At 42.5% G+C, this 17,168-nt stretch overlaps 1 protein-coding gene across 2 annotated transcripts in view; it reads left to right on the forward strand.

Moving 5' to 3' along the window:
• The window catches only part of TAFA5 (TAFA chemokine like family member 5), a 629,519-nt gene extending 612,769 nt beyond the window's left edge, over positions 1-16,750 (forward strand). For both annotated transcript variants that reach the window (XM_077473263.1, XM_077473264.1), the window contains one exon: positions 13,304-16,750. In XM_077473263.1, the coding sequence (XP_077329389.1) occupies positions 13,304-13,312 (9 nt within the window). In that variant the 3' untranslated portion in view covers positions 13,313-16,750. The remainder of the gene's footprint in view (positions 1-13,303) is intronic.
• Positions 16,751-17,168: the final 418 nt, after the last annotated feature.

Genomic DNA, 17,168 nt, shown 5'->3' on the forward strand with positions numbered 1-17,168 from the left:
TGGATGAAAACAACCTATGTTTCAGGCGACAAAAATAAATTATTCAAAACTCGTGAAAAAATTTAAAATAATAATTGTAAACCACATCGAGAACAGAATGCAGTGATTAATACAGTGTGACAAAAACAATGCCTGAATGATAAAGCAGCAATTGGATCATTTAACATAAATCCTCTATGAGCAAGCTATTATCAGTTCATCAGTATGTACAGTTCATCAATTTAAGCATGAATCTCCTTCCAAGACCAATCTTCCCGTATCAGCCAGGACAGCATGAACACCAACAGCAACAATCTATTTGTCTGTAGCACTCTCAGCAGCACTTTATAAATGTAAGGTAGGTACTCTTACCAGAGCTGTTGGACCCACATGCCCTACGACAGTGAGTCAAAAAGGCTTGTAATCCTGAAAGGATATATCCCGATCTCTGGTAGGCTGAACCGTGATGTGAAGTCCTCCTTTGGGTGTACTCCATCCCGGATGTAGGTAAGTAGGCCAAAGTATACAGCAGCTAAGTTTGTTGAAGTAAGCGCAGTGTTTACCTTCTTTATCTATCTATCTATCTATCTATCTATCTATCTATCTATCTATCTATCTATCTATCTATCTATCTATCTATCTATCTATCTATCGAACTATCTATCTATCTATCTATCTATATATCCCTACATTGGGCTCTTTCATTTTCATTGTATAGAATTCTTATAATCGACAGTTGCATTTAAATAAGTCAATGATTAAATAAAAAAAGAAATTAATTTATGATAACTAGATTTTATATTATTACTAAAAATAACTAATTTAAAAGCTAGTTAATTTTAGTGTGCATATAAAAAAATAACTGGTATAATAGTTGCAATTAATGTTGGTATTTTTGCTATTATTTACCGTCCATCTGTGCTATGATAATTATGATCGTGGTGGTAATGATAATGATCAATAGTAGTAGTCCCAGTTGTAATATTAATCCTAAGTATTCTTTTCTCACATACCCTCTGTTTTGTTGTGACATGCTAACTACAGTACTTGTACCACATAGGATTAAATATATTTCTTTTACACCTTTTATAAGCCATACTTAATCTTTTAAAGTGGTTCTCTATGATCTTGAAAGCTTGTGAACAAAACCTGTGTACAATGCTTTTCCTGTTAGAACAAATGTAATCCCTCTCAATGTCACTGTCTGTCTGCAATTTTGTTGGCATTTTCTTTTAGTCTTGAAACCTGTCAGTTATTGCTTTGTTTTCCTGCTTCCGTGCAGTGAGCATATCTTTCTTATTTCTGCTTCCAGATGCCTATATGGAGATAGTATTATAAGGTCATAAATACATTTTATGATATTTAGTTTAATAGCCTGTAACATCAGCTCCTGTAATAGAAGCTTATGGTCATCCTTGGTTATTCTATTTTTCTGGCTATTGAGTTAAAATGGTAGGCAAAAGCACAATTAATATTTAATGTGAAATAGAAATAAAACAGTAACTGAAATATGGATATTTCTATTTGTTTTATTTATTTTAATTATTGCTAATACATTATTTAATTACATTAGTTAAAGGATAAGTTCACTTTTTTTTTTCGGGCAGATTTTCACTTTTCATAATAAATAGAAGCATTTTCCAATGCAATTTCTGGCCCAGCTATCCCAGTGTGCTATTCTCTCACTTACCTTGTCCACAGGAGGTTTAGAATCTTTTCAGTTTATTAGAATTTTTAAAATGAGTTTCAGATTCCATCACTTCCTGTAGATTCTCTTAGCATTCACTTCCTGTAGGCCATCTCCCAGAAGCCTTCACTTCCTTGTTGCATCCCAGAAGAGGGTATGATATAGTGTGTTTACCACTCTGGACTAGGGATGACCTGAACACCCCCCGGTTCGGTTCGCACCAGAACTTTCGAACGGACCCCAAATTCGTACGAACGTTAGAACCCCATTGAAGTCTATGGGACTCGAACGTTCGAAATGAAAAGTGCTAATTTTAACGGCTAATATGCAAGATACTGTCCTAAAAAGGGTTTGGGGACCTGGCTCCTGCCCCAGGGGACATGGGTCAATGCCTAAAATGTTTTTAAAAATGGCCGTTTTGGCGAGAGCACTGATTTTAATGACGATTAAAGTGAAAAAAAAAGTGAAATATTCCTTTAAATATGGTGCCTGGGGGGTGTCTGTAGTATGCCTGTGAAGTGCCACGTGTTTCCCGTGTTTAGAACAGTCCCTGCACAAAATGACATTAAACGGAAATAACACTATTGCGGTTTTAATGTTATATCTGGTTCCTGCAATATGGTTGAAAATCATTGAGAAAAATGGCATGGGTAGCCCTCCCTGCCCATTACCAGCCTATTTGGGTCTTGTACGCATATTAAGGGGAACCCTGTACCCATATTAAAAAAAGGAAATGCGTGTGGCCCCCAGGCCCTATATACTCAGAACAGCAGTATACAGGCGGTGCAAACAAGACAGGGACTGTGTAGGTTTGTTGTGTTAAGTTGAATCTGTTTGTAATTTTCAACTGGTACATTTTTAAAGTGTAGCTCCAGTCAAAAAAACTATTTTTAAGCTTTTTGGAAAACATAGGGAAGGGTTATCACCCCTGTATAATTTGTTTTGTCGTCCATCTTTTTTCATCTCACTTGCTGTTGTCTCCTTCCGTTTGCAAGTAGGAGATGTTTGTAAATTGGATGTTTGAAAGTAGGGGCCTGCCCTATATGCTCTGCAGAAATGGCGGAACAAGGTGTTGGTTTTGCCACAACATTGTAAGCCCTCAAAGTGACTCTTGGTGGGCGCTGGAGCGCCCTGCTGTGAACGATTATATCAAGAATTGTAATTACATGCCATTGTTGAACAGTGGTAGAAAAATTGACCTTTGGTGGTTGTGGTGCTGGTGCCACAACACTATAAGTCCTCACCGTTACTCTGGGTGGGCAGAGGAAGGGTGCCACCACACTGCAACCTCTGCCATATACTCTAGTTTTATTGCAGGAATTAGCCCTGCTGCAAAGCATTGCATCAAAAATTGTACTTAAACGCCCCTGTTAAACAGGGGCAGAAAAATTTGGCCTTAGGCACTGCTGCTGGTGCCACCACACTGCAACCTCTTCCATATACTCTAGTTTTATTGCAGGAATTAGCCCTGCTGCAAAGCATTGCATCAAAATTTGTACTTAAATGCCCCTGTTAAACAGGGGCAGAAAAATTGGGCCTTAGGCACTGGTGCTGGTGCCACCACACACCAACCTCTGCCATATACTCTAGTTTTAATGCAGGAATTAGCCCTGCTGCAAAGCATTGCATCAAAAATTGTAATTAAACGCCCCTGTTAAACAGGGGCAGAAAAATTGGGCCTTAGGCACTGGTGCTGGTGCCACCACACTGCAACCTCTCCCATATACTCTTGTTTGATTGCAGGAATTAGCCCTGCTGCAAATCATTGCATCAAAAATTGTACTTAAACGCCCCTGTTAAACAGGGGCAGAAAAATTGGGCTGATGGCATCAACCAGAACCAGAAATGTTCTTCCAACATATCAGCGGAGGAGGAAGAGGATAGACAATCAACATAACAGGACAGTCACTCAGCATCAACATAGGCAGTCTTGAAGGGATGTGATATTTCAAAAAAAAATGATTCTGTTACATCAGCTTCAGGTGCTTGGTAGCTGTGGGTGATCCAAGACAGATTCATCTTGATGAAGGTCAGTCGATCAACTGATTTGGTGCACAGGCGCACCCTGTGATCGGTAACAAAGCCACCAGCAGCACTGAAGGTGCGTTCCGAAAGAACGCTGGATGCAGGACAGGCCAGTAGCTCAATTGCATACTGTGCAAGCTCTGGCCAGTGATCCATCCTCAAGACCCAGTAAGCCAGAGGATTTTCGGTGGGAAAGGTGTCCAAGTCTGACCTTGCCCCTAGGTATTCCTGCACCATGTAAATCAGACGCTGGCGATGGGTGCTGGAACCGATTATACCTTGGGGCTGCGGACTAAAAAATTGTCTGAAAGCATCAGTCAGACGGCCACCTTCTCCACCGCTCCTTCTGACCGATGCCTCAGCAACACGTTGTCCAGGACCAGGAGTTTGTAACCTCCCAGTCTCTGGGAACGCGTTGCACAGACCTTTCTGCAAGGCTTCCCAGAGATGTCTCATCCTCTGCTCCCTCTGCGATGGCAAGATAAGGTCGGCAACCTTACCCTTGTACCGTGGATCAAGGAGAGTGGCCAGCCAGTAATGGTCCCTCTCCTTGATCCGAAGAATACGAGGATCCTTCCGCAGGCTTGGCAGGATCAGGGAGGCCATGCAGCGTAGGTTAGCTGAGGCATTCGGTCCGGAGTCCTCTGGGTCACTAAGGACAACATGATCCGCAGCTACCTCCTCCCAGCCACGTACAAGTCCACGTGTTTCTTGGGACTGTAAATCATCCCTACAAGACTGCTGCTGCTGATGCTGAGTGCCAGCCTCCACCTCCATGCTGACACAATCATTCTCCTCCTCCTCTTCCTCCTCCTCATCCTCTTCCTGTGTGATGGGTGGCACAGCAGGAACACTGTCTGGATAAAGGGGGCCTTGAGAGGCAAGGAAGTCCTCCTCTTCCTGCCTCTGTTCTGCCTCAAGTGCCCTGTCCATTATTCCATGCAGCGTATGCTCCAAGAGGTGGACAAGAGGTATAGTGTCACTGATGCATGCACTGTCACTGCTCACCATCCTTGTGGCCTCCTCAAACGGTGACAGGACAGTGCATGCATCCCTGATCATGCTCCACTGGCGTGGTGAGAAAAAACCGAGCTCCCCTGACCCTGTCCTGATACCGTAGTCGCACAGGTACTCATTGATGGCCCTCTGCTGCGTGTGCAGCCGCTGCAGCATGGCCAATGTTAAGTTCCATCTGGTGGGCATGTCACATATAAGGCGGTTCTTGGGCAGGTTCAACTCCTTTTGGAGCTCAGCCAGCCGAGCACAGGCATTAAATGATCGGCGGAAATGCACACAGACTTTCCTGGCCTGCTTCAGGACATCCTGTAAGCCGGGGTACCTGCCCAAGAACCGCTGCACCACCAGGTTAAGGACGTGAGCTACACAGGGCACATGGGTCAGTTGTCCCTGTCGGAGGGCGGAGAGGAGGTTGGTGCCATTGTCGCAAACCACCATTCCTGGCTTAAGCTGGCGTGGCGTCAACCACCTCTCGGCCTGCCCCTGCAGAGCTGACAAAACATCCGCCCCAGTGTGGCTCCTGTCCCCCAAACAAACCAGCGCAAGCACGGCATGGCATCGTTTTGCCTGCGTACTTGCGTAGCCCCTGGAACGCCTACGGAGCACCACTGGTTCTGAGGACAGAGCACTGGAAGAGGCCATGGAGGAAAAAGAAGAGGAGGGGGTGGAGGAGAGAGGTGTGTCACAACCAATAGTAGCATTTTGGAGGCGTGGTGGCAGAACAACCTCCAACACTACTGCACCTTGTCCTGCATCCTTCCCAGCTGCCAGAAGAGTGACCCAATGGGCCGTGAAAGACAGGTAACGTCCCTGTCCATGCCTGCTGGACCATGAGTCAGCGGTAATATGCACCTTACCGCTGACCGCCCTGTCCAGCGAGGCAAGGACATTGCCTTCCACATGCCGGTAGAGAGCCGGAATCGCCTTCCGTGAGAAAAAGTGGCGTTTGGGGACCTGCCACTGAGGAACCGCACATTGTACAAACTCACGGAAGGGGGCCGAGTCTACCAACTGAAAAGGCAGCAGTTGAAGTGCTAGCAATTTAGCCAAGCTAGCATTCAACCGCTGGGCTTGTGGATGGCTGGGAGTGAACTTCTTTCACCGGTCCAGCAGCTGGGGCAGGGACATTTGCCTGCTATAATCGGAAGTGGGTGTACCACTAGCAGAGTTCCCGGAAGCACTTGGCTGTGACACACCTAATTCTACACCTTCATTCCTCTCAGAGCAGGTTTCAGAGAGGACTGAAGGTCTAGTGGGGTTGGAGATGCCAGCTGATGAGGAGCAAGGAGAGGTCCGCTTTGTTCTTTGGTGTGGGTCTTTGAGGTACGCTTGCCAACGAGCTGCATGGCAGGTCAACATATGTCTGGTCAAGCATGTGGTGCCCCAGCGGCTGATGTTTTGGCCACGTGAGATACGCTTGAGACATATGTTGCAAATAGCAGCGGTGCGATCTGATGCACAGGCGGAGCTCTGCGGTGTGATTCAGTCGGTGTGCTGCCCCTAAGCTGGCCCCCGGAGGGCATCCTGCCTCGTTGGACATGTGCCTCCTCCTCCTCCTCCTCCTCCTCTCTCCTTCCAGGCACCCACGTGGAGTCAGTGCCCTCATCATCCCCTCTTCATCGCTGTAGCAAACCTGGCAGTATGCTGCAGCTTGTGGAACATGACTGCCAGATTGCTGTCCTTCTTGAGCATCCCCTCTCTCTGCGCTCACGCTACTGCCTTCCTCTAGCTGAGTGTCATCATCAGAGCCCACAAAACACTGGGCATCCTCCTGGAGCATGTACCCAACACTGTGCTCAAAGAGTTCAGGAGACTCCTCAGGAGGACGTGGTGGGTCTAGGGAAGGAGTCACTGATGATGACATTGAGAGGAGGGAAGACGATGCGTTGGCAGCTGCTTTGCTAGTACCCTGAGACTGGGTGAGAGAGGATGAGGAGGATGAAGAGGGCTTGGTCATCCACTCTACCAAGTCGTTGGCATGTTGCGGTTCAACATGTCCAGCTGCCGAAAAGAAGGACAAGCGTGTCCCATGGCCACGTGCTGATAACAATGCACCGCGTCCACGACCAGCACTGTTGTCTCTAGACACAGAGCCTGCTTGCCGTCTTTTATCGGCTCGCGCCTGTCTGCCTCTCCTTGCTGGCCTTCCAGACATGGTAATGGCCTGAAGGGAGTTGGGTAAAAAAGCAGTTGGGTAGTGTATATTGTGCTAGAGGCACACAACACCCACTAACTCCTGCAGATGCCTTTATTATAGAACACCAGAGATAAAGGGGTATATACAGATGTATACTGTGCTGTGCTGGAGGCACACACAACTTCCAATAACTCCTGCAGATGGCAAGTGGTCTCAAATAGAGAAGAGCTATGTAGGTGGATATAGCGGTATGTACTGGGTACAGAGCACGCAGACAGCACGCACTCCTAACACTACTGACTGCAAGCTCTATTATAAAAGATAGATCACTAGCTATATAGGTGAGGTGAATATAGCGGTGTATACTGCGGTCAGGGCACGCAGACAATAACCACTACACAACAGCAAGATCAAAAATCGGCCGAAAACGATCGGTGTGTACTGTGTTGAAGGTACACAGAACACCCACTGCTTCAGACGCCAACACACTACACAAGGCCGCCGCGCTGGCGGCCTTATATAGTGTGGGGGGTGCACCACACAGCTTGAGCTATGATTGGCCACAGGCATCCTGCATGTGGCCAATCATGGCTCTCCTCGCTGCTGGCGCTGCGATTGGCCAAGCATGCGGGGTCACAGTGCATGCTTGGCCAATCATGAGCCAGCAATGCACTGCGCCATTGCAGTGCATTTGGGCCGTGAGCGCCACACGAATTTGACGCGAACGGACCAAAATGTTCGGACTTCGCCGAACGGACGAACAGCCAATGTTCGAGTCGAACGTATGTTCGACTCGAACACGAAGCTCATCCCTACTCTGGACCACACCTCATTACAATACTACCTTCCACCCACTTCCTATACAATCTGACTGTACAATATCCTTTATATTTTTTTTTGTGGTTGAACTGAATGGACTTGTGTCTTTTTTTGACCTGACTAACTATGTAACTATGTAACTATATTTATTATCAGCTATGTAGTACAAAAGCCTGTCTGAATTCGAAACAAATTGAATAGATTGTTCAGGTGTGTCCTCCAATTCCATAGTTCTGGTAAATCTGAAGAAAATTGTACAATCAGATTGCATAATGTATGATCACCTTTTTACAAGTACATAGGAGGGAGTGGATGGAGACACTGGCCTCGTTCACATCTCCACGTTGCGAAAACTCACATTCCCGTATTCATTTGTTTTGGTTGTTTTGGAGTGTTTTCACTCATTTTTACTTGAGTGGGCTGCCCTACACACAACAATCACCCCCCAGAAGCTCCAGAACTTTGTGGAGCATGGTGCGTTACCACAGTTTTTGGTGTGTTTGACACACTTGTGATGCCTTTAGCATGTAATGACAACACAATGCACATTTGCAGCATTTTTGAAATGCATGGAAAAGAGTGCATTTTCTGTGCAGTATTCAATGTGTTTGGGAACACACAGATGTGAATTGAGCCTCATTGTTCTAGCGTAAACACAGCAATTTCACTTTTAGGTCCCATTCACACCTAGAGCAGTGGGAGCGCATGTTTTGTGGCTCATTTTATCCGTGACATGCATAGGGTAGCCCCTTGATTTCAATGGGCTGTGCTACACATGGTTAAGGTAATTAATGGGACATTTTGGCATGGTGCGAGTTGCGTGTTTTTTACTGCATTTGTCATATGTTATTTCATGTGGCAAAATGTGTGTTTGCTTCTGTGTTTGGTGTGTCGTTAACAAATAATGACAATGGAAGTGCAACTAGGTAATTTTAGGTGTATAAATGTGACCATACACTATACAATCTAATTTTACAATCTCCTTTAGATTTACCAAAATTATATATTAGGAGAGCACACCATCTATCCAGTCACTCTGTATCCAATCAGGCAGGCCCTTGCAATACATCATGGGTGTCCTGTGTGCTGCATGCGGCCCCAGGGAGTTTAGCATGCAGCCTGAGCCTGTCTGGGGAAGCCAGGCAAATGCAGGCATGGAGAAATGTTGGGGATGCTGTGAAAACTTAGTTAAAGGGTAAAGGGTGTGTGCTAATGGGGTCATCTGGTAAACTCCTTTCTGTGTCTTACTGGTTTTTCTGTCTAAAATCTATACCAGGGAATCTGTGACTTACGTATGTGCTCGCTTATGTGTGCAAGCACAGAGGGATGGGGGTGCTTTCATTTTTTTAATTTTTAATTTTTTTTATTTTTTACACGGCCCCTTAATTTATTTATTTTTTTTTATCACCTTTATTCCTATTACAAGGAATGTAAATACCCCTTGTAATAGAAATAAGGGATGCAAGGTCTTCTTTATGGAAAGATCTATGGTCTATAAGACCCCAAATCTCTCCTCTACCTTTAAAAGTAAAAACAAATCTATTGACCTTATGCTTTAAAAAAAATTGTTTACTTTTGCCCTAGACTGGAAGTGACGTCATGACATCGCTCCGGTCCTCTTAGGTCATAAAGATGATCTGGTCTCTCTTCACCTCTATTGACAGCCACACAAAGCATCATATTATAAGAACGGTGAGCTTGCACATCCAAGTCTAATCAGCCTCTCGGACCACTTTTATGAGAAAGAGAATTGTCAGCTGAAACAAAAATACTAGGGTTATGGCTGATAGCCTCAGCCATAACCCTGGTAAACCATTTCAAAATCATCACGTATATATACATATTGCGGTCATAACAAAATTAAAAAATGGCTTCCAATGGTGTAAATTACACAAAAATAGCATAGTAGTGTCATGAATACCTGTTAAGATGTTGGTAAAGACACTCCACCAGGAGTGGATATCCTTCCTTATCTTACCTAAGGCCTTAACTCCTATTGTGTTGGGTCTTTGTTGGCTCCATTTTCCACTTGTTAACTGGACTGCTGGGCAGATCCTGGCTTGGGGTTCCTCCTGTTGCCCGTCCTGCCTACTAAGGGCTGCCCCAAAAGAGAAACTTCCTGTTGCCACATCTCAGTATCTTCTGCTCTTCCTGCTGCGTATAGCGATTTCTGGGATGTGTCCTGAAAAAAGTTGGGCTGGTGCACTCTTTGGGTCATTGGACACTCTGGATGAGGAGCCCACCTACAAACCTGAGCTGATCATTCACTCCAGTTTGCATAACCATCTACCTTTCCCTGTCCCTAAACTCCCTTGGACGCACAGCCAGGCTAACTTGTTCGCAAAATTCCACAGTCGCTACTCCTTTGATGCGATTCAGGTAGTCGCTACACCTGCCGATGCGATTCAGTCGGCCTCTGCACCAGTTATGCAAGTCCAACCCATGCTCATTGAGCCTCCTGCTCTTTTTTATTCAGGACCTTCTATAACTTGGCCTCACCCTACTATTGCTACATCCATTCATACCTATCTAAGAGGTTCAATCAATCCTTTGGATAGACAGCCTCATTTGTCCAGGTGGGGCGTTCAACCTTTTTTTCAGGGCTCTTGGCAATCTGCTTGTGTTTCAGCTATCTGGCTTGACTCCTGTGACACGTCACCTGCTAACCAACTTAACCTCAGGGATCCACTGCCCAGTCTGATGGTCCTGTGCTGGATGTCCAGCTCATCTTTAAGGGTCTGGGGGCCCCTCTTTAGGCTCCTGCTGGTCTTGTCATACCCTTGCCCATTCCTAAGAAGCCTTCAGTCCTCAATAAGTCCTCTCGTTCTCCCCCTACCTTGGTACCGGTCTCTGAGGATAATCTAAAGTACAAGATTAGTCAAGTTCTGGATTCCTGGCTCTGTAAAGGCATTCTTGTGCATTGGAAAAGGTTTGGTCTTGAGGAGAGGTCTTGGATTACTGCACCTTAAAACTTTGTGTCTTGTCCTCTGAGGACATTCCATTTGAAGTTCCCCTCCAAGCCTGGTCCCAAGCAGGGGAAGACTCATAAGAGGGGGGGTACTGTCATGAATCTGCATGAATACTTTCATGCCATGTCTTTCTGCTTTCCTCTGGTTGTGTATCAGCTTTAGGGCCTGCACTCTCACACCGGTCTGCTTAAGTAATCTTCCCTCATGCATGGCTCCACCCCAGCCTCTAACTGGGAACACTATATTAATCTGTACATTGCAAGCCAGCCTCGCCGATCAATATTGTGTGTTTGGCTTTGTGTGTGTGTCTTACCGTGTGCTCTACATCTGATTTTGTTTATAGTCCTTGGCTTGTTCTTGACTATCCTTGTCTGCTTCATTCCCTGACCTTTGGCATGTTCTTTGACTACCCCTGTCTGCTTGCCCCAACCTTTTGGCTATCTCCTGTCTATCCCTTTTTGTTCCAGTCTGCTTCTTCCTCTCTATTCTTCAGTAGTGTACCATTAACATAAGCTGGAAGACCATGGGGGGCGCAACCTGGAGCCAGTTGCAGCGAAGCCCATCCCCTAGGGGCTCTGGTGAACACCTGCTGGTTCTTAGACTCCGCGCCCTGGGGAATCTCATGCTCTAGCTCCCAGTGTGATTTGTGCCGGTGCTCCAGAGGACCTGCTTTCCTGAATCACCCAGAGCTCCATCCGCAGCAGTCAGCTGCATGGATCCACTACCTTAGCGGTGCACTCCTGAGCCCAACGACATGCATCTCCCACCTGGCCTCAGGTGACCTGACAAGTAGAAGTTATTTACATAGGAAAATGCTGAGGGGAGATTTTTCCTACTACATGCTACATTTGTAGTTCACACCATCTGGAGCCATTTGTTTGGTTTTACCGTGATGGTCATTATTCAGTTATCATGATGATCCTGACAAATGCTACTAAAAGTTCCAAGTTTACTATTGATGTTCAGCAATAAATAAACGTATTTTGTTCCATTTCTGATGCAATAATACAATCATCTACACAGTGTATTTGAGGAACTTAGATGAAGCTCAGGTTCCCAATCCTAACTCCATTGTGATTATTGGGAGCTGAATGTTAAAACCAGCAATGGCCATTTTTTAGGCTAATAAGGAAAGGATTGTCAAATGAAATAGTATGGGGGGCTGTGCGTAGCCCTATGAATCATGTACAAATTCAGATTGGAACAGCAATTTAAATAATGCTTAGAGCGAAATATTAAAAATTACCTCCAAGTTTCACACCAGAATCTTCAGGTCTTGTATAAATGTTAATAGGTATGTATTTTAATTGGTAAGCTCATACAAAAAATAAACCAAAAAAGCGTGAGGTTCCCCTAAAATCCAAACCAGACTTTATCAGCATGCAGCATCACAGGTTGGGAAAGGAAGCATGAAGCCCCTTCCTCCTTAACCATACCCTGTGCATGAGTGGGGGTATATAGTGCCCCTACTCATTCACAAAAAAGTAAATAGTCAATAGCACCACACCACACCACAGATTTTTTTTTTAAACCCAAGATTGTACTTCCATTGTCATTCATGTTGTTCAGTAATGCAGATGCACATCAATCTTGATGAATCATTCTTACTGACCTGAAAAAATAAAATAAAACTGCTAACTGCTGACACAATCTGCTCCTGTCACTCACTCATGCTAAATGATATCTCCCAGATTTGCCACTAAATGAAAACAACGGCAAAGGTTCTCCTAGGTCATGTCATTGACCAAATATGGCTATGGTCATGTCAATGTCATTGCTCAAACTTAACTATCTGGCCACACATGGTCAGTGATTTTGGCTCTATGTTATTATGATTATTATTATTATTATTATACACAATTTAAGTTTTCTATCCAGGTTCTGTTGTCCACCTTACTTTATTCTGGTTCCTTATACTCTTAATATTAGTTTTTCTATTTATTTTGCTAATAATCCAACTTTCTGTTGATGTTGTTCGTGTGCTTCAACACACCTAAAAGTGAAATTGGAAACAATTATACATTTTACCCTTATTGTTTTAACAATATACCGCTTTCTCATAATGTTTTTGTGACACCTTACTAATGTTAGACCACAAAATGAAGAGATATCTCAGAGACATGTGGAAAATCATTACAAACCTGCATTTTGATTTCCTACAGAAAAATGCCATAAAAGTCCTTAGTAAGTTTAAAAAATAACAACACTGCATTTACACTTCAAAATGAATCAAGGGGTGGCTTAGAAAACATATTAGTAGAATTAAATTTTCTATGTCATGTAAAAAGAGTACCCATAATTTTAGGGATAATTCACACAAAAGAAAGCATTATAGCAAGGTGTCACTATTACTGTGTTTAATAATGACATAAAATAATTATTTGTTTTTTTTAATAAACTTGCATTTATTAAAGTAACAACTTGCTAACAGAAAGTGGGGTGACATTCGTTTTTTTTTCAATAATTTCCTAATTATTTCTGACAATATAAAGTCCTTATCTGCATCATATTTTCTGAGTATATATTCCACTGTTGGAAAGAGCATTGTTTAGTTCATTATAGGTTCCTTTGAGATGTGAGCATACTTACAAAAGGTTACATTTAGCAGTGAACAATAGAGACTTGAAAGTAAAATATTGACTTACAGTGTGTGTGTTTATTGATCTACAGGTCTCCTGACAAATGCAACAACAGTACGCTGCAGAAGGAGTTCAAGCTTGTGAGAACAATGTACTTTAGACAATTTCACTGCTGTGGATCATCATCTTGTATGTCATCAACTCCGTCTGTTCCCCAGTATCTCATAAAAGACTGCATAATTTCTCTACATTATGAGCTAAATTTTGTCCTTCCATGTAAAGGATCACAAGAGATAAGGATACTCTACACTGGTTCAAGATACGCTTGGGCATTAGCAATACAGTTCATGGTTAACATTTCATCGATGGTACGTGTAGACTTGATGTTACCGACTTGTTTGAAATTGAATATTCTATCAATTTGAAGGGTATTCGACCACCCCAATCAGCCTTAGAAGGAAGACTGTTTTGTCTACAAGAGGACTGAGGTGCAAAAGAGATTGACTTCTTGTGCCCTGGACTGTGTGAATTTTCTTATGTGTTGGATTTAAATAAAATAGACCAAAGAGTACAGCCTATGTTAAAAATGGACAAATACCTAATCTCATCAAGCATATTGGGATTACTTGTAAAAGTTTAACATGAATGCTTACTTATGATTTAACAAAACACACGTTCTCAGCATTTCCAAAACTGGGGTTTTACTATCCAGTGGACATCTATTGGGACATCTGCAGCAAAATGGATGAAGAATATAGCTCTTCAAAAAAAAAAACTAAGAAACCTAATGGAGCATGGAGAAACAATAACAGCCTATGTTTTAAAACACATTTCACAAAACAGAAACTGTCTTAATGATATCTTTATTCCTCTGTACTTAGAATGACATTCCCATACTAAAACTCATTTTCACTTTTAACCAGTAAAATAGGCCTCTTCTACAATTCCATTTTGATAGATGAAATTGGATAAAACAGTATTTGCAAAAGAGCATGTTAGGTCACCTGTGGCCTCATTCGGTATACCATTTAGCACCAGAGAGAAAATTAAAGAACAAAAGTGACACTTGTTTGAAAGAGATCATTAAATGTATTTTGAAAAGCCTAAAGTTATATATTTAACAGTTTTTATATGTTGTATATTTGTAGAAAATCCTATTTAACAATTAACGTGGTAACTCTGCGATCAATGGCAGAGTTCTGTTGTGTTTATTACTTCAGTTGTCTCTGAAGTCACCAGTGTAGTTTGCTTTCTTCCATTGGGACGTTTTGGATGTAAAGCATGAGCAGAGAGGACTCTGTAGAAAAAGCAAAGAATAATGTTTATATAATATAAATGCATTCAACCATTGCACTGTTGAAAAGCATTTTCTTTTTTGGTTAATGCGTACTGGTAAAATTGTTGAATACATATCTATGTTGCTTTTCCACATTACTTTTAGCCCTGCTTATGAGTGCACATACTTTATGGCTTATTGGGATATATATGAAAGGTACAAGTCTGCCTTTAAAATCATATCATAAGTTATATCCAATAGGTAAATAATGAACTTAAGTAGCCTTAAAGAAAAAAAATGGGCAGATGATAGCTAGTATGAAAACTTCATCATGTTAAAAATGATGACCTTGATAATATCTTCATGTAGAAGATTCTTTTTTAAATTGGAGCAGATTATTATAGACATCTGACTTACATTTTTACTCCAGTCAAAAAATGACACTATGTTATTTCTGCATAGCGTGGAGCACCATAGGTATAAGGAATTGTTTCATAAATGTTGTAGTTCCATGTGCTGATATAAGCAAATATGTAGTGACAGTATTTAGGTTTGAAAAGAACTGCTTAGTAAAACATTAACTGTGGTGGAATAAAGGCACTTGACAAAATGATTTGCTGGTACTGCTGCCACTTCTTTTTTGCCTATATCAGCAACTGGGAGCCAAAGGATGACTGTCATCAATAACACATACCTCTGCAAAGCAGACCCATTTAGAGTGGGGGTTCAACTTATGTAATTCTTGTTCTAAACTCACATTATAGATAGACAGATAGAAAGATTGGGGTTGATTCACTAACATTTACCGCATGCGATAAGGTTATCATGTTACTCGTTTGCATAAATGATTGCATGTGGTAAACTATGTACAATTCAACAAAAAAAGCAATTATGAGGTATTTACCAAAAAAAAAGAAGTGCCGGTAAATACCAAATAAAAGCTCCAATTCACAAACGAACCAGAGTGTTGAAAAACATGTGATAATTACCGTTACAGTTTAGCTGGTGGTATAACATGAGGTATTTGTCAAAAAACAGGCTGGGGGCCAGGGGGCCCCCAGGCTGTTTTTTGACCAATAGCTGGTTGCTAAGCAGTGGGCTGAGAAGCCAGCCACCGGGTCCTGAACAACCGATGACTCATCAGCTGTCAGTGGGCTGACAATTAAAAAGCATGAAAGAAATGGCATGGGGTCCCCCCGGTCCATACCAGACCCTTATCCAAACATGCAGCCCAACAGGTCAGAAAAGGGAGGTGAGTGAGCACCCCCCTCCTGAACTATACCAGTCCACATGCTCTCAACATGAGAGGTGGGTGCTTTGGAGCTTGGGGGCTTCTTTAAGGGAGCTTTCAGATTTCGATTAGTCCCCTGCCCACAGACCCTCACAAACACTGGCCATAGTTGTGGGGATGTGGCCCTTGTCCCCATCAACATGGGGACAAGGTGCTTTTCTAATGGGGAGCAAAGCTCCCTGCCCCAAAGCACCCCCATGTTAAGGGCATGTGGCCTGTTATGATTCAGGAGGGGGGCATTCATCATCACTCATCACCTCCCTTTCCTAACCTGCCGGGCTGCATTCCTGTATAAGGGTCGGTATGTATTTTGGGGGCCACGCCCTTTTTTTAAATGTTGTTTTTTTAGACTTTTAAATTATCGGCTTATTTTTACAATCAGCTGTGAGTGGGGAAGGCCGATAACAGCTGATAAGCCATCTATTGTTAAGAATGCCGCAGTCAGATTCTCAACCCACTCCTTAGCAACCAGCTCAATGCGGTAAATTTCTGCATTAACTAATGTGGTAATTACCGCAAAAACTAACAAATACCGCATTCGGTGTTTAACTACAAATTTTTAGTCAATTGAACACTTGCACAATTGTTACCGCATCTAGTGTTTTACCGCATAAGATTTGCCGTCATTTAATTCTTAGTGAATCGACCCCATTGTTCCTAATGCATTTAAACCAGTGACAGTTGCACAGGTAAAGTCTTGGGAGAGCACATTAACATGCATCCAGGAATAAAAGGGCAGCAGGGGACAGGGACTGCAATAAAACTTGTAATAAACATGATGTTTTTCTTTTATCACTTATAGCAAACAATCACAAAAATACTAAATTTGAAAATTTTACATCTTTATCTATTCTGTAGACCAAGAAACTGCTTGACACGTGACTATTGGTGATGCACTGCACCCTGAAACAGAGCTGACTGTGGAAACCTACACTGATTAGAATGGAAAAATAAACAAAAATATTTTTTTACCCTTAGTGAACAATCATTTTTGAAATCTCTATTCTTGAGATTACTTTATTAAATGATAACTACTATGTTAATGGTCAGTTGTTGTTTTATTACTTTACTTTTTCCTCTGCAGCAGTCACATTTTGTTAAGTCAGCCTTGTTTCGGGGGCCACAGGTAAGGTCACAAACAGTTTGGGTTGGCTTTCAGGTGGATATTCCTAAATAAAAAAAAATATATAAAAAATAATAATAAAAAATCATATGGCATTATCCCCTGAATCAGAAAATGCTGTTATTTATATATATATATATATATATATATATATATATATATATATATATATATATATATATATATATATATATATATATATATATCCTACTATCCTACTATCCTACTTGTACCTGAATATATATTGCCAATACTCTGTATAATTT

The sequence above is a fragment of the Lithobates pipiens genome, unplaced genomic scaffold (genome assembly GCF_037356315.1).
Source record: "Lithobates pipiens isolate NorthernLeopardFrog02 unplaced genomic scaffold, aLitPip1_a1.2 Scaffold_8, whole genome shotgun sequence".
NCBI classification, from domain to species: domain Eukaryota; kingdom Metazoa; phylum Chordata; class Amphibia; order Anura; family Ranidae; genus Lithobates; species Lithobates pipiens.